Source organism: Lethenteron reissneri, chromosome 68 (genome assembly GCF_015708825.2).
Source record: "Lethenteron reissneri isolate LAM-NWPU_2019-01 chromosome 68, ASM1570882v1, whole genome shotgun sequence".
Taxonomy (NCBI): domain Eukaryota; kingdom Metazoa; phylum Chordata; class Hyperoartia; order Petromyzontiformes; family Petromyzontidae; genus Lethenteron; species Lethenteron reissneri.
In genome coordinates, this window is record NC_083846.1 from 318,877 (window position 1) to 340,918 (window position 22,042).

The 22,042-nt window shown below is 63.1% G+C and overlaps 1 protein-coding gene across 1 annotated transcript in view; it reads right to left on the reverse strand.

Moving 5' to 3' along the window:
* Positions 1-22,042, reverse strand: part of LOC133360288 (epidermal growth factor receptor kinase substrate 8-like) — a 91,011-nt gene that overhangs the window by 5,402 nt on the left and 63,567 nt on the right. The window contains exons 16-27 of the mRNA XM_061578931.1: positions 19,996-20,123; positions 19,307-19,386; positions 18,929-19,049; positions 18,533-18,621; positions 17,690-17,764; positions 16,581-16,729; positions 15,782-15,980; positions 13,519-13,610; positions 11,368-11,494; positions 10,664-10,828; positions 1,270-1,441; positions 743-896 (exon numbers count right to left, since the gene is read on the reverse strand). Coding sequence (XP_061434915.1) covers positions 743-896; positions 1,270-1,441; positions 10,664-10,828; positions 11,368-11,494; positions 13,519-13,610; positions 15,782-15,980; positions 16,581-16,729; positions 17,690-17,764; positions 18,533-18,621; positions 18,929-19,049; positions 19,307-19,386; positions 19,996-20,123 — 1,551 coding nt within the window. The remainder of the gene's footprint in view (positions 1-742; positions 897-1,269; positions 1,442-10,663; positions 10,829-11,367; positions 11,495-13,518; positions 13,611-15,781; positions 15,981-16,580; positions 16,730-17,689; positions 17,765-18,532; positions 18,622-18,928; positions 19,050-19,306; positions 19,387-19,995; positions 20,124-22,042) is intronic.

A 22,042-nucleotide genomic window follows, 5' to 3' on the forward strand; every position in this document is an offset into this window, starting at 1 on the left:
ACATCCCATCAGCTGCGCGACATTGTGCTCGTACACACATTTCAGCAGCTTGTGGCTCAACACAAACAAACTGCCTATGAGACCCCGAACACACGCAAGTGTGCGCGTGTTTGTGTGTGTATGTGCGAGTGTGTGCAGTCATCTTGGTCATCTCGGTCAGTCGACCCGTGGCACCTGCTGGGTCTGCCCCGTGACCTCCTGCCAGCGGGCGTTCGACACTTCACCTGGCCTCAAGGTGCACATGGCCTGGCACAAGCGTCATGGTGACGTCACCGCCACTTAGTGGCGAATGGCGGTTGTTGTTGTTGTGTGTATGTGCTGAACTTCTTTCGCGCCTCCCTCTCTCTCTGAGCCATCTCCTCCCTCGCTCCGAGAGCGACTGGCTGCCCGTGCGGACGGCTGCGGCTGCATTGACAAGTCGACTATTCTACTTCATTTATTAGAGCGACGATCTCGTCAAGCCCAGCCGCCCCGGCCGATATCGCAACCGCAGTCGAGCCGCCACCACCACCGCCACCGCCGCCGCCGCTGTCGGAAAGACAGCGTCATTCAGACGCTGTCTTTCCGACAGACCTGTTCTTCACCTGAGGACGGCCGCTTGCGTCGTGGCCGAAACGTCGTGAGAATTGTATTTTATTATGTTTTATTTTTATTACTTTATTATTTCCCTTCTACGTGACTTTACCGAAAGAACCAAGAAGATGAATCCCTGCAGTCACGAAAGCTTGAAATCGCGACTCACAGGTTGTTGAATCCCTTGGCCACGAGCCACGACTTGACGTCGTCTGGCGACGAGTCGAAGCTCAGCACCACGGCGGTGCCCTTGCTGCGCGGGATCATGAAGTTTCGCTTGTTCACGTTCTGCCCGGTCAGCCGCTTCAGCAGCTCTTCTTGCACTGCGCACGCACAGCAACGCAGCGGGCGGACTTCTCACGACCGTGCGGTGGTAACGACGTGGGCGCCATCGCAAAGTGAGTGGCGTCAACTGGGAGTTGGCTGCTTAGTCCCGACCACTTCCCGGGTAATGAGGGATCTCGTTTTTAATTTAGTGGGTGACTGGCCAACACCTGTGCCACCACCACCGCCGCGCCAACACCACCACCAACCGCTGTGCCACCACCACCAACCGCCGTGCCAACACCACCACCACCGCCGTGCCACCACCACCACCAACCGCCGTGCCAACACCACCACCAACTGCTGTGCCACCACCAACACTACCGCCGCTGCTGTAGTGCCACAACCGCCGCCCCCCCACCCCACACTCGCCATGCTGCGAGGCCGGGTCTCGCTGGTTGTTGTTGTTGTTGCCGCGTGGCGGTTCGGGCCCCGCGGCGTTCGCCGAGTCCACGCTGCCCTGCCGCTGGAGGCCGTTGGGCGGCAACGGGAGGCCTGGGGACGCTGGGCCCGGGTAGTGGCTGCTACTGTCCGTGCGCTGTTTCTATACACGCACGCACATACACACGCACGCACGGGCGCACACACACACACGCACGCACATACACACGCACACGCATGCACGCACACACACACACATACACACGGGCGCACACGCACGCACACGCGACACACCATGCAAACGTCCAGGCACGCACACGAGCGCGAGACCAGTTAGGGTCAGGGTAACGCGCCTGACACACAAACACAACGTCGCGTTGCGTTTGAGCGACCACACAAGCACACACACAGACGCGCACACACACGCTCGCACACCTCACACACACACGCACACACTCACACACTCGCGCGAGCAGCAAGGCAGCGGGAATCATCTCCTCGACTACGGCCCATGGGTGGCCCACGGACTGCCCAGGCAAATAAACACAACACACCATGCAACAACACAACAACAACACAAACCAACACAACAACACAACAACACAAACCAACACAAGAACACAACACGACCAGGGAGCTGCGCAAGCCGCTGTGGCCACTCTCAAGGCCACGATCCACTGGGGCAGATTCAGCGGCAACGGTCGCCAGCTATCACCAGCTCCACCCCCTCCCCAGGTGAGACTCGCTGCACACACGACAAACACCCCCTCCCCTTCTCCCCCAACGCGAGCGGTCGCCACGGCAATCTCGAGCAAGATGACAAACTCGGCAAAGTTTTACCTCCGACAGTTCTCCCACCAACCGCTGGCTCCGGCAAAATCACACGGGGGGGGGGGGGGGGTGAAATGGACAGAGCGGACGCACACCACGAGGCGTTGCGTTACGACGCACCTCCGATTAGCGCGGTTGGCTACGTACGGTGCGGAAGAAGTTCAAACGTACATGCACACAGCACGCGCACGGCAAATTCAAGAGTGCGCTCGCCCCTTGCGCAGTGGGCCCTCCCCCTTCCACCAGCAGTGCCAACGGGGAAGCAATTGCAGGGGCTGCTCCCTGAACGCTGCACCCCACGGCGCTCCGCCAGCGTTGCGTGGCTGGGAAAGGACGGAGCTTAGTCGGTACGCTTTAGCGGGCGGACCCTGCCAGGCTGAGCTACCACCCACACACACCGCAGGTCACGGATGCACGCCCACCCAACCACTAGGCCACCCACTAGCCCACCCACCCAACCACTAGGCCACCCACTAGCCCACCCACCCAACCACTAGCCCGCCCACTAGCCCACCCACCCAACCACTAGCCCGCCCACCCACCCAACCACTAGTCCGCCCGCCCACCCACCCAACCACTAGTCCGCCCGCCCACCCACCCAACCACTAGTCCGCCCGCCCACCCACCCAACCACTAGTCCGCCCGCCCACCCACCCAACACTAGGTCCGCCCGCCCACCCACCCAACCACTAGTCCGCCCGCCCACCCACCCAACCCTAGTCCTCCCGCCCACCCACCCAACCACTGTCCGCCCGCCCACCCACCCAACCACTAGTCCGCCCGCCCCCCAACCACGCCCACCCACCCAACCACTAGTCCGGCCCGCCCACCCACCCACCATAGTCCGCCCGCCCACCCAACCAACACTAGTCCGCCCGCCCACCCACCCACCACTAGTCCCGCCCGCCCCCACCCACCCACCACTAGTCCCGCCCGCCACCCACCCAACCACTAGTCCGCCCCGCCCCACCCACCCAACCACGTAGTCCGCCCGCCCACCCACCCAACCACTAGGTCCGGCCCTCCGCCCACCCACCCAACCACTAGTCCTTCCCGCCCACCCACCCAACCCACTAGTCCGCCCGCACCACTCCACCCAAACCCTAGTCCTCCGCCCTCCCACCCCACCCAACCACTAGTCCGCCGCCACCCACCACAACCACTAGTCCGCCCCGCGCCACCCACCCAACCACTAGTCCGCCCTCCCACCCACCCAACCACTATTCCGCCCGCCCACGCCACCCACCACTATCCGTCCCGCCCCCACCCAACCACTAGTCCGCCCGCCCACCCACCCAACCACTAGTCCGCCCGCCCCCCACCCAACCACTAGTCCGCCCGCCCACCCACCCACCACTAGTCCGCCCGCCCACCCACCCAACCACTAGTCCACCCCCCAACCACTAGTCCACCCACCCACCCAACCACTAGTCCACCCACCCACCCAACCACTAGTCCCCACCCCCCCCACACCCCCAACCACTAGTCCACCCACCCCCCCCCACCCAACCACTAGTCCACCCACCCACCCACCCACCCAACCACTAGTCCACCCACCCACCCACCCACCAACCACTAGTCCACCCACCCACCCACCCACCCACCCACCCACCCACCCAACCACTAGTCCACCCACCCCCCACCCAACCACTAGTCCACCCACCCACCCACCCACCCAACCACTAGTCCACCCACCCACCCACCCCCCAACCACTAGTCCACCCACCCACCCACCCCCCCAACCACTAGTCCACCCACCCACCCAACAATATCCCCCACCCACCACCACCACCCACCACCACCCACCCAACCACTATCCACCCACCCACCCACCCACCCACCCAACCACGAGTCCAACCACCCCCCACCCAACACGAGGCCGTCCACTAGTCCACCCACCCACCCACCCAACCACTAGTCCCGTCCACAACACCCACCCACCCAACCACTATTCACCCACCCACCCACCCAACCACTAGTCCACCCACCCCACCCACCCACCCAACCACTAGTCCACCCACCACCCACCACCCAACCACTAGTTCCCACCCACCCACAGCCCACCCTCCACCCAACCACTAGTCCACCCACCCACCCCACCCCACCCAACCACTAGTCCACCCACCCACCCACCACTCACCCAACCACTATCCACCCACCCCACCCACCCACCCAGCGCACTAGTCCACCCACCCACCCACCCACCCAACCACGAGTCCACACCCACCCACCCACGCCACCCAAGCCCTAGTCCACAACCCACCACCCACCCAACCACGTAGTCCCCCACCCCAACTCCCACCCAACCACTAGTCCACCCACCTCACCCACCCACACCAACCACTAAGTCCACCACCCACCCACCCACCCAACCACTAGTCCCACCCCAACCCACCCACCACCCACCCAACCACTAGTCCACCCACCCACCCCCACCCAACCACAGTCCACCACCCACCCACCCACCCAACCACTAGTCCACCCACCCACCCACCCACCCACCACTAGTCCACCCACCCACCCACCCACCCAACCACTAGTCCACCCACCCACCCACCCACACCAACCACTAGTCCACCCACCCACCCACCCAACCACTAGTCCACCCACCCACCCACCCACCCAACCACTAGTCCACCCACCCACGCCAACCACTAGTCCACCCACCCACCCACCCACCCAACCACTGATCCACCCACCCACCCACCCAACCACTAGTCCACCCACCCACCCACCCACCCACCCAACCACTATTCCACCCACCCACCCACCACCCAACCCTAGTCCACCCACCCACCCACCCACCCAACCACTAGTCCACCCACCCACCACCCACCCAACCACTAGTCCACCACCCACCCACCCCCACCCACCACTAGGCCACCCACCCAACCACTAGTCCACCCACCCACCCACCCACCCACCCACCACTAGTCCACCCACCCACCCACCCACCCACCCAACCACTAGTCCCCCACCCCCCCCCACCCACCCACCCCCACCCAACCACTAGTCCACACCCACCCACCCACCCACCCAACCACTAGTCCACCCACCCACCCCCCCAACCACTAGTCCACCCACCCACCCACCCACCCAACCACTAGTCCACCACCCACCCACCCCCCACCCAACCCCCCCACCCACCCACCCCCAACCACTAGTCCACCCACCCACCCACCCACCCAACCACTAGTCCACCCACCCACCCCCCAACCACTAGTCCACCCACCCACCCACCCACCCACTCCACCCACCCACCCACCCACCCCTAGTCCACCCACCCACCCACCCACCCAACCACTAGTCCACCCCCCACCCACCCACCCAACCACTAGTCCACCCACCCACCCACCCACCCAACCACTAGTCCACCCACCCACCCCACCCAACCACTAGTCCACCCACCCACCCACCCACCCAACCACTAGTCCACCCACCCACCCACCCACCCAACCACTATCCACCCACCCACCCACCCACCCAACCACTAGTCCACCCACCCACCCACCCCCCAACCACTAGTCCACCCACCCACCCACCCCCCAACCACTAGTCCACCCACCCCACCCAACCACTATCCACCCACCCACCCACCCACCCACCACTAGTCCACCCACCCACCCCCCACCCAACCACTAGTCCACCCACCCCACCCACCCACCCAACCACTAGTCCACCCACCCACCCACCCAACCACTAGTCCACCACCCACCCACCCAACCACTAGTCCACCCACCCACCCACCCACCCAACCACTAGTCCACCCACCCACCCACCCAACCACTAGTCCACCCACCCCCCCACCCACCCAACCACTAGTCCACCCACCCACCCACCCACCCAACCACTAGTCCACCCACCCACCCACCCACCCACCACTAGTCCCCCACCCACCCACCCCACCCAACCACTAGTCCACCCACCCACCCACCCAACCACTAGTCCACCCACCCACCCACCCACCCAACCACTAGTCCACCCACCCCCACCCACCCAACCACTATCCAACCCACCCACCCACCCACCCAACCACTAGTCCCCCCACCCACCCACCCACCCAACCACTAGTCCACCCACCCACCCACCCACCACTAGTCCACGCCACCCACCCAACCACCCAACCACTAGTCCACCCACCACCCACCCACCCAACCACTAGTCCACCCACCCACCCACCCACCCAACCACTAGTCCACCCACCCACCCACCCAACCACTAGCCACCAACCACAGTCCACCCACCCACCCACCCAACCACTAGTCCACCACCCACCCACCCCCCAACCACTAGTCCACCCACCCACCCACCCACCCAACCCTAGTCCACCCACCCACCCACACCAACCACTAGTCCACCCACCCACCCACCACCCAACCACTAGTCCCACCCACCCCCCACCCACCACTAGTCCACCCACCCACGCCACCCACCAACCCTAGTCCACCCACCCACCCACCAACCACTAGTCCACCCACCCACCCACCCACCCAACCACTAGTCCACCCACCACCCACCCAACCACTATGTCCACCCACCCACCCACCCACCCAACCACTAGTCCACCCACACCACCACCCCCCCACCACTAGTCACCCCCACCCACCCACCCAACCACTAGTCACCCACCCACCCACCCACTAGTCCACCCACCCACCCACCCACCCAACCACTAGTCCAACCACCCACCACCCACCCAACCACTAGGTCCACCCACCCACCCACCCACCCAACCACTAGTCCACCCCACCCACCCACCCACCCACCCACCCAACCACTAGTCACCCACACCCACCCCCCAACCACTAGTCCACCCAACCCACCCACCCAAACCACTAGTCCACCCCACCCACCCCCACCCAACCACTAGTCACCACCCACCCACCCACCAACACTAGTTCCACCCACCCACCCACCCACCCAACCACTAGTCCACCCACCCCACCCACCCACCCAACCACTAGTCCACCCCACCCACCCACCCAACCACTAGTCCCACCCACCCACCCACCCAACCATAGTCCACCCACCCACCCACCCAACCACTAGTCCACCCACCCACCCACCCACCAACCACTAGTCCACCCACCCACCCACCCACCCAACCACTAGTCACCCACCCACCCACCACTAGTCCACCCACCACCCCCCCCAACCCACTAGTCCACCCACCCACCCACCCAACCACTAGTCCACCCACCCACCCACCCACCCAACCACTAGTCCACCCACCCACCCACCCACTAGTCCACCCACCCACCCACCCACCCAACCACTAGTCCACCCACCCACCCACCAACCACTAGTCCCCACCCACCCACCACCACCCAACCACTAGTCCACCCCACCCACCCACCCAACCACTAGTCCACCCACCCACCCACCCACCCAACCACTAGTCCCCACCCACCAACCCACCCACCCACCCAACCACTAGTCCACCCACCCACCCACCCAACCACTAGTCCCCACCCACCCACCCACCCAACCACTAGTCCACCCACCACCCACCCCCACCCTAGTCACCACCACCCACCCACCACCACCACCCACCCACCCACCCACCACTAGTCCACCCACCCACCCCCCACCCAACCACTAGTCCCACCCCCACCCACCCACCCAACTAGTCCACCCACCCACCCACCCACCCAACCACTAGTCCACCCACCCCCCACCCAACCACTAGTCCACCCACCCACCCACCCAACCACTAGTCCACCCACCCACCCACCCACTAGTCCACCCACCCACCCACCACCCAACCACTAGTCCACCCACCCACCCACCCAACCACTAGTCCACCCACCCACCCACCCACCCAACCACTAGTCCACCCCCCCACCCACCCCCCAACCACTAGTCCACCCACCCACCCACCCACCCAACCACTAGTCCACCCACCCACCCACCCACCCAACCACTAGTCCACCCACCCACCCACCCACCCAACCACTAGTCCACCCACCCACCCACCCAACCACTAGTCCACCCACCCACCCAACCACTAGTCCACCCACCCACCCACCCAACCACTAGTCCACCCACCCACCCACCCACCCCCAACCACTAGTCCACCCACCCACCCACCCACCAAACCACTAGTCAACCCACCCACCCACCCACCCACCACTAGTCCACCCCCCACCCACCCACCCAACCACTAGTCCACCCACCACCACCCCCCCCACCCCCCCACCACTAGTCCCACCCACCCACCCACCCACCCACCACTAGTCCACCCACCCACCACACCCACCAAAAACCACCCACCCACTAGTCCACCCACCCACCCACCACTAGTCCACCACTAGTCCACCCACCCACCCAACCAATAGTCCCCCCACCCACCCACACCCACCAACCATCTAGTCCACCCACCCACCCACCCAACCACTAGTCACCCCACCCACCCACCCAACCACTTAGTTCCACCCACCCCAACCCACCCAACACTAGTCCACCCACCCACCCACCCAACCACTAGTCCACCCACCCACCCACCCAACCACTAGGTCCACCCCCCCACCCACCCAACCACTAGTCCACCCACCACCCACCCAACCACTAGTCACCACCCACCCACCCAACCACTAGTCCACCCACCCACCCCACCCAACCACTAGTCCACCCACCCACCCACCCAACCACTAGTCCACCCACCCACCCAACCACTAGTCCACCCACCCACCCACCAACCACTAGCCCACCCACCCACCCAACCACTAGTCCACCCACCAACCACTAGCCCACCCACCCAACCACTAGCCCACCCAACCACTAGTCCACCCACCCAACCACTAGCCCACCCACCCAACCACTAGTCCACCCACCCAACCACTAGCCCACCCACCCAACCACTAGCCCACCCACCCAACCACTAGCCCACCCAACCACTAGTCCACCCACCCAACCACTAGTCCACCCACCCAACCACTAGTCCACCCACCCACCCAACCACTAGTCCACCCACCCACTCGCTCACCCAATATCGCACTCAGCTCCATGGGCCCCTGCCTCGTGAGAGAGAGACTGTGTGGCTCTTGTCACAAACCACCTGGCCACAACCGACAGCTCAACCAAGTGGCGGCTCTTCATCGTCATCACGTGGGAATTTACAGCAGCAGCCAAAATACTCTCACCACATGTTTCTAGACGTGGAGGGAAAGACCGGAGGACCCGGAGACAAATCCACGCAGTGACCACGGGGAGAGAGACACGCAGACTCCAAATGTACAGCGGCAGGCGTCGCTAGAGCCGGGATCGAACCCACGACCTCCTGCCTACCGGGCGAGGTAGTTAACGTCTCATAGCCACCGTGAGGCCACTCTCAGCGACATCCCGTTGTCGACTCAAGAGGGGAAAGACGGAGCCACCGGTAACGGTTAAACCGGAGACCTCTCAACGTGCACACGAATGAAACGGCAACAACACAGCACACACTCGTGGCAAGTCGTAATGGTTAGTAGCAAGTAGTAATAGCAGTAAGTATTAATTAGTAAGTAGTAATAGTTGGTAGCAGTAGTAATGGTTAGTAGCAAGTAGTAAGTAGTAAGAAGTAGTAGTATTACGTAGGCTTTTGTAGCCGATTTCAAGATGCACAATTGATCTACGGCGGTTAGGCCACGTACAGCAACGACCAGGCCACATTGGTGCTTGCGTAAGCTCTGCCATCATGAATAATACAGCTGTACAACGATATGAAGAGATTAACATTCCCACTCTCCCGGGGGGCCCCGTCGCATTGGCGCCGCTTCAAAAGAATCAAGCCCGGCACCTCATCCGACCGCCGCCAACAACAAAATCGTGCCTCGAGGCTTCTTCGCAGGTTATATAGGACATAAAAAATGTTTCGTTCAGAATTATAATCTCTTCTGCGAGAGCTCACGGTAAATACGAAAAGCCGCCAAGCTCTTCTTACCCCCCCCCCCCCCCCCACCGCTCGCGACGGTCGGGCGGTGGAGGGCTTTCCTACGACGCACACTGCTGTGGCCGCGTCGTTGCTGTGTCACACCGGGGGGGCAAACACAGCAAGTGTAACACTGATACACATTGACACATGTACTCGAAAACATTTCTACTGCGGCTTGGACGTCAGTGTTCAAAACAAACCACAGCAAGCGCCGCGGTTAACGCGCCAATGACGACGATGACGACGAGGACGTTACCTTGTAGCGCTGCAACTCCTCCTTGGGCATATAGAGCTAGCGACGGGAGACGGGACACATTGACACGTGACGGGAGATGGGACATGTTACCACGCGACGGAAGACGTTACCACGTTACCACGTGACGGGACACGTTACCACGCGACAGGAGAGGGGACACGTTACCACGCGTGGTGAATGGAAATTCTGCATTCCTATCACTCGTGAGACCGCGAGTAGGTCAACTGTGAGACCCTGAGGTTAGTGAGCCTTGGGGGCTCACCGATGAGACCCCGAGTAGGCAAGCCGTAGGCTCACTGATGAGCCCGAAGTTAGCGAACCATGAGGGCTCAATGATGAGAACCCCCCCCCCCCCCCCTCCGAGGCGAGCACGGCGCAAGGTTCACCTGCAGGGCTCGGCTGTACAGCGGCTCGTCGTGCAGGCCAACGCCGCCGCCGCCGCCGATGCCGTCGCCGCCGCCCTTGAGCAGGTCCAGGATGTTGTTAGGCACGTAGCCCTCGTGCCCCGTCACGCTGCGCACCTTCCACCACTGCTTGCTGTTCTCGATCACCTGCGGGCGGGCGTGAGGGAGGGGGGCGGTTAAACCGACGGACTTGCCCGGAGAACGCGAGCCGAGCGGGACGCGGGGAGCGAGCGCCGCTGGGGCGGTGGGCGCCGTTGTTGGCACGGAGCGGGGAGCGATCAGCACCAAGCTGCAGCAGCAGCAGTAGCTGCAGCTACTGCTGCTGCAGCAGCAGTAGCTGCAGCTGCAGCTACTGCTGCTGCTGCAGCTTCTCCAGCTGCAGCAGAAGCAGAAACTGCAGCAGAAAAGTCCACGAGACCACCATGGGGAGAGAAACACGCAAACTCTGCTCACGAACTCACTCACGACTCGCTCGCCACGAGCACTCGGATTAGCACTCTAATCCGAGTGCCCTCTCCCCCCCCCCACGTCTCTCTCTCACCACCCCCCACGTCTCTCTCCCCCCCCCCCCCACATCTCTCCCCCACCACCCCACGTCTCTCCCCCCCACGCCTCCCCCCCCCCACGTCTCCCCCGCCCCCACGTCTCACCCCCCCCCCCCGTGTCGCGTGTCGTCGTCGCTTCACCTCCACGAGGTCGTCCTTGCGCACCGCCAGCTCGTTGCTGTTCCTCGCCATGAAGTCGTAGCGCACGATGGCCGTCTGGGGGCCCAGCGGGGAGCGCGGCGGGGGGGCGGCAGAGCCGTCAAAGCCCCTGCAGGCGACACGGGGGGGGGGTGGTTAGAGAGAGACGTGGGGGGGTGGTGAGAGAGACGTGGGGGGGGTGAGAGAGACGTGGGGGGGGGTGAGAGAGACGTGGGGGGGGTGGTGAGAGAGACGTGGGGGGGGGTGGTGAGAGAGACGTGGGGGGGTGGTGAGAGAGACGTGGGGGGGGGGGTGAGAGAGACGTGGGGGGGGGGTGAGAGAGACGTGCGGGGGGGGTGAGAGAGACGTGGGGGGGGTGGTGAGAGAGACGTGGGGGGGGGTGGTGAGAGAGACGTGGGGGGGGGGTGAGAGAGACGTGGGGGGGGGGGTGGTGAGAGAGAGACGTGGGGGGGGGGGGTGAGAGAGACGTGGGGGGGGGGTGAGAGAGACGTGGGGGGGGTGAGAGACGTGGGGGGGGGGGTGAGAGAGACGTGGGGGGGGGGGTGAGAGAGACTGGGGGGGGGGGGTGAGAGAGACGTGGGGGGGGGGTCGAGAGAGACGTGGGGGGGGGGGGTTAGAGAGACGTGGGGGGGTGAGAGAGACGTGGGGGGGGGGTGAGAGAGACGTGGGGGGGGGTGAGAGAGACGTGGGGGGGGGTGAGAGAGACGTGGGGGGGGGGTGGTGAGAGAGACGTGGGGGGGGGTGAGAGAGACGTGGGGGGGGGGTGGTGAGAGAGAGACGTGGGGGGGGGGTGAGAGACGTGGGGGGGGGGGGGTGAGAGAGACGTGGGGGGGGGGGGGTGAGAGAGACTGGGGGGGGGTGAGAGAGACGTGGGGGGGGGTGGTGAGAGAGAGACGTGGGGGGGGGGGTGAGAGAGACGTGGGGGGGGGTGAGAGAGACGTGGGGGGGGTGAGAGACGTGGGGGGGGGGGTGAGAGAGACGTGGGGGGGGGGGGTGAGAGAGACTGGGGGGGGGGGTGAGAGAGACGTGGGGGGGGGTCGAGAGAGACGTGGGGGGGGGGGTTAGAGAGACGTGGGGGGGGTGAGAGAGACGTGGGGGGGGGGTGAGAGAGACGTGGGGGGGGTGAGAGAGACGTGGGGGGGGGTGAGAGAGACGTGGGGGGGGGGTGGTGAGAGAGGACGTGGGGGGGGGTGAGAGAGACGTGGGGGGGGGGGTGGTGAGAGAGAGACGTGGGGGGGGGGTGAGAGACGTGGGGGGGGGGGGGTGAGAGAGACGTGGGGGGGGGGGGGTGAGAGAGACTGGGGGGGGGTGAGAGAGACGTGGGGGGGGGGGTGAGAGAGACGTGGGGGGGGGGGGGTGAGAGAGACGTGGGGGGGGGGGTGAGAGACTGGGGGGGGTGAGAGAGACGTGGGGGGGGGGGTGAGAGAGACGTGGGGGGGGGTGAGAGAGACGTGGGGGGGGGTGAGAGAGACTGGGGGGGGGGTGAGAGAGACGTGGGGGGGTGAGAGAGACGTGGGGGGGGGGGTGAGAGAGACGTGGGGGGGGGTGAGAGACGTGGGGGGGGTGAGAGAGACGTGGGGGGGGGGTGGTGAGAGAGACGTGGGGGGGGGGGTGGTGAGAGAGACGTGGGGGGGGGGGTGAGAGAGACGTGGGGGGGGGGGTGAGAGAGACGTGGGGAGGGGGGTGAGAGAGACTGGGGGGGGGTGAGAGAGACGTGGGGGGGGGGTGAGAGAGACGTGGGGGGGGGGTGAGAGAGACTGGGGGGGGGGGTGAGAGAGACGTGGGGGGGGGGTGAGAGAGACGTGGGGGGGGGGGGGGTGAGAGAGACGTGGGGGGGGGGGTGAGAGAGACGTGGGGGGGTGGTGAGAGAGACGTGGGGGGGGTGAGAGAGACGTGGGGGGGGTGGTGAGAGAGACGTGGGGGGGGGGTGGTGAGAGAGACGTGGGGGGGGGTGAGAGAGACGTGGGGGGGGGGTGGTGAGTGAGAGACGTGGGGGGGGGGTGTGAGAGAGACGTGGGGGGGGGTGGTGAGAGAGACGTGGGGGGGGGGTGAGAGAGACGTGGGGGGGGGGTGGTGAGTGAGAGACGTGGGGGGGGGGTGGTGAGAGAGACGTGGGGGGGGGTCGTGGGTCACCGGTCGCCGGGAGGCAGCAGGCCGTGATGGTAGGGGTCCGGCTGTCCGAAGGCGACGTAGCCGTTGTTGGGGAGGTGGGCCGCACCGTCGGGCTGCGGGGCAGAGGTACAACGACACTCAGCCACTTACCCACCAACCCACTCAGCCACCCACCCACCAACCCACCAACCCACTCAGCTACCCACCAACCCACTCAGCCACCCACCCACCAACCCACTCAGCCACCCACCCACCAACCCACCCACCAACCCACCCACCAACCCACCCACCAACCCACTCAGCCACCCACCACCAACCCACCCACCAACCCACTCAGCCACCCACCCACCAAACCACCCACCAACCCACTCAGCCACCCACCAACCCACCCACTCAGCCACCCACCCACCAACCCACTCAGCCACCCACCCACCAACCCACTCAGCCACCCACCCACCAACCCACTCAGCCACCACCCACCAACCCACTCAGCCACCCACCCACCAACCCACCCACCAACCCACTCAGCCACCCACCCACCAACCACCCACCAACCCACTCAGCCACCCACCAACCCACCCACTCAGCCACCCACCCACTCAGCCACCCACCCAACAACCCACCCACTCAGCCACCCACCAACCCACCCACCAACCCACTCAGCCACCCACCCACCAACCCACCCACTCAGCCACCCACTCAGCCACCCACCCACCAACCCACCCACTCAGCCATCCACCCACCAACCCACTCAGCCACCCAGCCACCACCCACCCACCAACCCACTCAGCCACCCAGCCACCAACCCACCCACTCAGCCATCCACCCACCAACCCACTCAGCCACCCAGCCACCAACCCACTCAGCCACCCACTCACTCAGCCACCCACCCACTCAATATGCTGCAGGTCACAACCACATCTCTCTCTGCTCCACTCCTTGGAATTCCCTCCTCCCCTCATCATCATCATCATCCTCAATCATCATCAATCATCCTCAATCATGCTCGTCTCCTCCATTCCGCCAAAGCTCTTTGACAGAATTCACGGCGATCGGTTTGGCAGACTCTGGAGCTCCCCGGTGGATGCGCCGCACTTCTCCGCGGCTGTGCACGGCGCTTGCGGGAAACATGACGGCTCCCGCCTTCCCGGGGCTCCGCGCTAAGCGAGCGGGCGCAGGCAATTACCTAAAGTGCTCCGAGTCTCAGGGGCGCCAACCCAACTAGAGGAGATGTGCCGTTTTATTTACCGCGGTGAAGCCGGTCCCCACCCCCCCCCCCCCCACCCCCAACGCTGGGATACCACCGGTTCAGATCCGGAGGCCAATCCGGCCACACGTGCAGATTACAAATGGAACCTTTTTATTCCAGGATCAAAAAATCTAGATTTGAAGTTTTCGTGACTGCAGGGATCCATACTCTTTGGTTCTTTCGGTAAAGTAACGTGGGTAGAGAAATATTAAGAAAGAAATGACACTAAAATAATAAGTGTTCACGCTTTCTGGAAACAAGAGGAGTTGTGTTCAGGTGTTCAAACACCAAATGGGAACGTTTAGCATCGAATCAAGTGACTGCATTAACCACCACACAGTCAGTACTTGTGGTGAACATGCACACACACACACACGGCTCTCGTAGTTATCATTATAATATATGGGCATTGGTGTTTAAACTGAGGCAGCCTGCTTTAAGGCCTAAAGGCGAACTTTACAAATGGAATCTATTTGGTGTTTGAACATCATCACACCTCAAGTGTTATTGCCAGAGACGGTAACCACCTATGAATGTGTTTGTTCACACGCGGGAGATGAGCTCGTCGTCATCGTAGTGGCTCATGACACGTGGGGGATTTAGAGCAGCGGCCAGAGAGGTTTGAGAATGAGCGTTGTTTACAAACGCGGAGAGGAACCCCGGAAAAGATCCACGCCACCACCACGGGGAGAGAGATGAACGCGCAAATTCTACTCGCTCACTGACACTCAGACTGATACTCGCTCGCACCAACACTCATTCAGACTGACACTTAGTCACTCGCACTAACACTCAGACTGACAATCAATCATTCACTCAGACTAACTCTACGATGAACACTCCCCACACTCTGTAGAACAGGGCCGAGTGAACACACTGGACCGACTCCACACACGCACACACCTCTACACACCTCTACACACCTCTACACACACACACCTCTAAACACACGCACACATGCACCCGCACAACAGGCACCCCCCCTCCACTCGCCCCGGTGTGGGGATGGAACCCCCGAGCGAGCGACCGACCGACCTCGCTGTGCATCCAGGGGGGCTCGTTGTAGTGGTGGGCGGGGGGCGCCCCCCCCCTGCCGTCGGCGAGCTCCGCCACGTGCTCGCGGGCGCGCTCCCGCTCGCGCTCGCGCACCGGCACGTCCAGCAGCGGCGGCTCCCAGCCGCTGCGGAAGCGCGGCACGTAGGGCGGCACGTGCTGGTCCCTGGGCCACTCCGCCCTGGTGGGGGGGGGCACGTGGAGAGGGCAGCACGGGGCGACCGGTGAGACGTGCGGCACGCGGAGGGCACGCGGGCAGAGAGCGATTTGCTCGTCTGTCCAGGGGTATAAATCACCCGTGGCTGCGCGTGTGCATGCGCGCGCGTTGCATGCGTCCGCGTACGTGCGTGTGCGAGCAGGTGCGTGTGCTTGTGTGAGCGAGTGTGTGCGTGGGAGAGTGATGAGAGCGTGCACGCCAGCGTGCTTGAGCGTGTGAGCGAGCGCGTGTGAGCGAGTGCGTGGGTGAGGGAGAGCGTGCGTGTGAGCGAGCGTGTGAGCGTGTGAGCGAGCGCGTGAGCGAGTGCGTGGGTGAGAGGGCGAGTGAGCGAGTGCATGGGTGAGAGGGAGAGCGTGTGCGTGTGAGAGCGTGTGAGCGAGCGCATGTGAGCGAGCGTGTGCGTGAGAAGGCGAGCGAGCATGTGCGTGAGAGGGAGAGCGTGTGCCTGGGAGAGAGAGTGCATGTGAGAGCGAGAGAGCGTGCGAGCGAGCGTGTGCCTGGGAGAGAGAGTGCGTGTGAGTGAGCGTGTGAGCGTGAGTGAGCGTGTGAGGGCGAGCGACCCACTTGGACTTGTTCCACGCGTCCCCGCACGACTTCCACAGCTCCCTCTCCTTGGCGGTGAGGCAGCCGTGCAGCATGTCGATGCAGTCGCGCGTCAGCAGCGGGCTCGTGATGAGGCGCGCCAGGTCGGGTCCCCCCGTGCTCTGCACCACCTGGGAACGGGCACAGACAAAGATCCCCCGTGTAGCCTCAACAGACTGTCGGGGCAAGTGCTGTTAAGCGAGCGGCGCCTACGGAGGCCGGCAAGGTGCACGAGGGGGTGGGTGGCCAGCACCACGCCCGGCCGCCTTTGTCTCCCCAGCGACGAGGTTTACGCACCGCACCGGGTACTCATTAGAGGCCGAGTCGACCTAGGGGAGGCCCGGGAGCGGTTCAGATAATCGTCATCGGCGTTGATGGCCGCAGGCACGGAACCGCTATGCCGCCACTCACCCACCACTCACACACAGACACTCACACACAGACACTCATACACACACACTCACACACAGACACTCATACACTCACACACACAGAGACGCTCGCATACAGACACTTCACGCACACACACACAGACACACACACAGACACACGCACACAGACCACATCTCAGGTGACAACCATTTCTATTCAAGTAACAGTCATCCCCAGGCCTTCGTCAATCCACTGCTGGATGAAGGCCTCTCTCGACGTCGCGTTACTACGGCCACGGAGGTGGACGGGGGGGGGGGGAGTTGATGCTTGACCATACTTCACCACGCCACCCACGCCACCCACGCCACCCACACCAACCACTCGCCACTCGCCTCTCCGTATTCGTAGAGCCAAGGCCACTGAACCACCACTCACATCGCACGCACACTCACTCACCTCGCGCGCACACTCACCTCGCACGCACACTCACCTCGCACACTCACACGTACGCACACTCACCTCACACACTCACACGTACGCACACTCACCTCACACACGCTCACTCACCTCGCGCTCACTCACCTCGCACGCACTCACCTCACCTCGCACGCACACTCACACTGCACTCACCTCACTACACCGCACTCACCTCGCACTCAACCCACACACTCAGACTCGCACCCCCCCCTCCGCCGCCCCCAAGGGAGCCGTCCACCCACCATCTCCAGGGGCGTGAACAGGAAGTGGACGAGCTCAATGGAGTCGGGGTTCTGGATGTGGCCTTTGAGCCGCGCCTGCACAACGCAAAACGAGGCACATCCAGTCAGCGCACTCAGCTACGTGTGGGTAGCTGAGTGGGTGAAAGTGGGTAGCTGAGTGGGTGAGTGTGGGTAGCTGGGTGGGTGAGTGTGGGTAGCTGGGTGGGTAGCTGAGTGGGTGAGTGTGGGTAGCTGGGTGGGTGAGTGTGGGTAGCCGGGTGGGTAGCTGAGTGGGTGAGTGTGGGTAGCTGAGTGGGTGAGTGTGGGTAGCTGGGTGGGTGAGTGTGGGTAGCTGAGTGGGTGAATGTGGGTAGCCGAGTGGGTGAGTGTGGGTAGCCGGGTGGGTGAGTGTGGGTAGCCGGGTGGGTGAGTGTGGGTAGCTGGGTGGGTAGCTGAGTGGGTGAGTGTGGGTAGCTGGGTGGGTGAGTGTGGGTAGCTGGGTGGGTAGCTGAGTGGGTGAGTGTGGGTAGCTGGGTGGGTGAGTGTGGGTAGCTGGGTGGGTAGCTGAGTGGGTGAGTGTGGGTAGCCGGGTGGGTGAGTGTGGGTAGCTGGGTGGGTAGCTGAGTGGGTGAGTGTGGGTCGCCGGGTGGGTGAGTGTGGGTAGCTGGGTGGGTAGCTGAGTGGGGGAGTGTGGGTAGCTGAGTGGGTGAGTGTGGGTAGCTGAGTGGGTGAGTGTGGGTAGCTGAGTGGGTGAGTGTGGGTAGCTGAGTGGGTGAGTGTGGGTCGCCGGGTGGGTGAGTGTGGGTCGCCGGGTGGGTGAGTGTGGGTAGCTGAGTGGGTAGCTGAATGGGGGAGTGCACGCACCAGGAGATTGAAGCAGTATTTGAACTTCTGCAGGATTTCCCGGAACTCTCCTGGAGGTGGTGGCTTGGAGCGCAGCGTGAGCACCCCCTCTGGCGAAGGGCACAGCACAGAGCTCCGTCACACGCCGCGTCACACAGCATGGAGCTCCGTCGCACGGCACGGAGCTCCGTCACAAGCCGCGTCACACAGCATGGCGCTCCGTCGCACGGCACGGAGCTCCGTCACAAGCCACGTCACACAGCATGGAGCTCCGTCACACGGCACGGAGCTCCGTCACACACCACGTCACACAACACAGAGCTCCGTCACATGGGTAGCAGAGTGGCACGGAGCTCCGTCACACGGCACGGAGCTCCGTCACACGGCGCGTCGCCCGGCACCGCGACCGTTGCTCACCGCCCTTCCGCTTCCCCTTCTTCTCCTTCTTGCGCTTGCTCAGCTCCCCGTAGGCCTCGGCAGACTTCTGCAGGCGCGCCACGAACAGCTCAATATCGTCCAGCAGGTGGTTCAGGATTTGCTGCGAACGTTCGGTGGAGACGGGGGAGGGGGGGTTGACCACGTGGGGAGGGTGAGTGGAGTGCGTGGTGTGGTGAGTGTGTGTGGTGTGTGTGTGGTGCGTGTGGTGTGTGGTGTGGTGTGTGTGTGTGGTGTTTGTGTGTGTGTGGTGGTGTATGTGGGTGTGTGGTGGTGTATGTGTGTGTGTGGTGTGTGTGTGGTGTGGTGTGGTGTGTGCGGTGTGGTGTGGTGTGCGGTGTGCGTGTACTGGGGCCTCACCACATCTCTGTCCACCCTCTTGGCCATCATCTCCGGAGTCTCATCAGAATCCTGCGAGTAGACGCTGAAGCGGTCCGAATCTGAGCAGCGACACGGTAACGCGCACAGAGACACGCGCACAGATACACACGCACACACAGAGACACGCACGCAGAGACACGCGCACAGAGACACGCACACACAGATACACACGCACCCACAGAGACACGCGCACACAGATACACACGCACAGATACACACGCACACAGAGACACACACACAGATACACACGCACACACAGAGACACGCACACAGAGACACGCACACACAGAGACACGCGCACACAGAGACACACACACAGATACACACGCACGCACAGAGACACGCACGCACAGAGACGCGCACGCACAGAGACACGCACGCACAGAGACACGCACGCACAGACACACGCACGCACAGATACACGCACACACACAGAGACACGCACGCACAGAGACACGCACGCACAGAGACACGCACACACAGAGACACGCACACACAGAGACACACGCGCACAGAGACACAGATTACACACCCCCACTAATTACCCGCGCCTGATGATTCTGAACGTCTCCACGTGTTGGCAAGAGCGCCGTGCGAGTCTCGTGTGAATGACACGCGTGTGACACGCGTGTAACACGCATGTAACACGCGCGAGGCCTCCGCCGTACCTCTGTCCAGTGTGCTCGAGTCGTTGGGCGTGCGGCTGCGGTTGGAAGCTGGTGAGTGGCTCTCCGAGTAGATGCTCGCCGCTCCCGGCGCCGGCGACGGACTCATCCTCATGCGCTCCTGGTTGAACCTGCACCACCACCGCCATCACACACCACACACACCACACCACACACACCACACCACACACACCACACCACACACACCACACCACACACACCACACCACAACACACACACCACACACCGACCACCCCAAGAAGCCCGTCAGTAGCGAGTGGCGGCGCCTACGAAGGCCGGCACACGGCGGCACACGAGGGAAGGAGCTGGGTGGGTGCTGGCCAGCGCCATGCCCGGCCGCATTTGCAAATTAAAATGATCGAGTGAGACTCGGATAAGTAGCTCTTGCTGATGATGCAGCCTGGTGTACAGGAGGTCGTGGGTTCGATCCCAACCCTGACGACGCCTGCTGCTGTCTATTTGGAGCTTGCGTGTCTCGCTCTCTCTCATCATCATCACCGCGGTGCCTAGGATATGTTAACTACCTCGCCTGGTATACAGAACGTCGTGGGTTCATTACCGACCCTGACGCCTGCTGTATTTTTTCGCGGTGTCTCGCTCTCTCCCAGTGGTCACGTGGATTTTTCTCCGGGTCCTCCGCTTTTCCCCCGCCACCCCCCCCTCCACATTTAAGAATGGACGTCACCACGCCTGTAGGAGTCATTTGGCCGCTGCCATAAATATCCAGACGACGACGACGACGAGCCGCACCTTCCGTCGCGCTATCGTTTGCGACAGACAGGTCGCTTCCGCAAACAGGAGCGACATTACGTAGCTCAGTGGGGGCCCTCACCAGGGTGCTATTCAGGTGAAAGAGTCGAGCGAAATGAAAAAGATTCCTTCTAGAGCAGGGGTCGGCAACCAAAATAACAAGAAGAGCCATTTCTTTCCAATTCGGTACAAAATTCAGTATTTCAAGAGCCGCAATGCATCTATGTACATACGTACATATCGTCAAGAAGCAGCCCATAAAGAGCCACATGCGACTCCGGAGCCGTAGGTTGCCGACCCCTGTTCCAGAGTGCCCCGGCTCGGGGAGCCACCAGGGGGCGGTGGATCTCCGCGAGCGACGCTGACGCTCGGCCAGAGTCGGAGGGGCGGAGAGAAAAAAACCCCAAAATCTCAAGCCGACAAAGAGAAAGGCCCCGAACGCCGTGGCGGCGTTGGGATTGCCGCGACATCACCGGCGGACACGCAGCGGGGCCGGGCGCGCCGCAAGGTTGGGGTGAAGCCGCAGTGGCACGCGTGACACCCTGCACACCACGCGTCCCACCCATCACTACCTCCTCCTCCGCCCTGCACACCACGTGTCCCACCCATCACTACCTCCTCCTCCGCCCTGCACACCACGTGTCCCACCCATCACTACCTCCTCCTCCACCCTGCACACCACGTGTCCCACCATCACTACCTCCTCCTCCACCCTGCACACCACGTGTCCCACCCATCACTACCTCCTCCTCCACCCTGCACACCACGTGTCCCACCCATCACTACCTCCTCCTCCACCCTGCACACCACGTGTCCCACCCATCACTACCTCCTCCTCCGCCCTGCACACCACGTGTCCCTCCCATCACTACCTCCTCCTCCGCCCTGCACACCACGTGTCCCACTCATCACTACCTCCTCCGCCCTGCTCACCACGTGTCCCACCCATCACTACCTCCTCCACCTGCACACCACGTGTCCCTCCCATCACTACCTCCTCCACCCTGCACACCACGTGTCCCACCATCACTACCTCCTCCACCCTGCACACCACGTGTCCGACCCATCACTACCTCCTATTTCCAACCTACAAGTTGTTTACCCTATATACTGCCATGAAATCCTTAGCAGGCTCCGTGCACACCTGTACACGTGTGTACGTGTGTGTTGAACTTTTTTCGCACCGTATGTAGCCAAACGTACTAATCGGAGGAGTTCTAAGGCCACAAGAGCATTTGGAGGGGTCTTGTGTTACACCCTCCCACTTCCTAACCCCCAC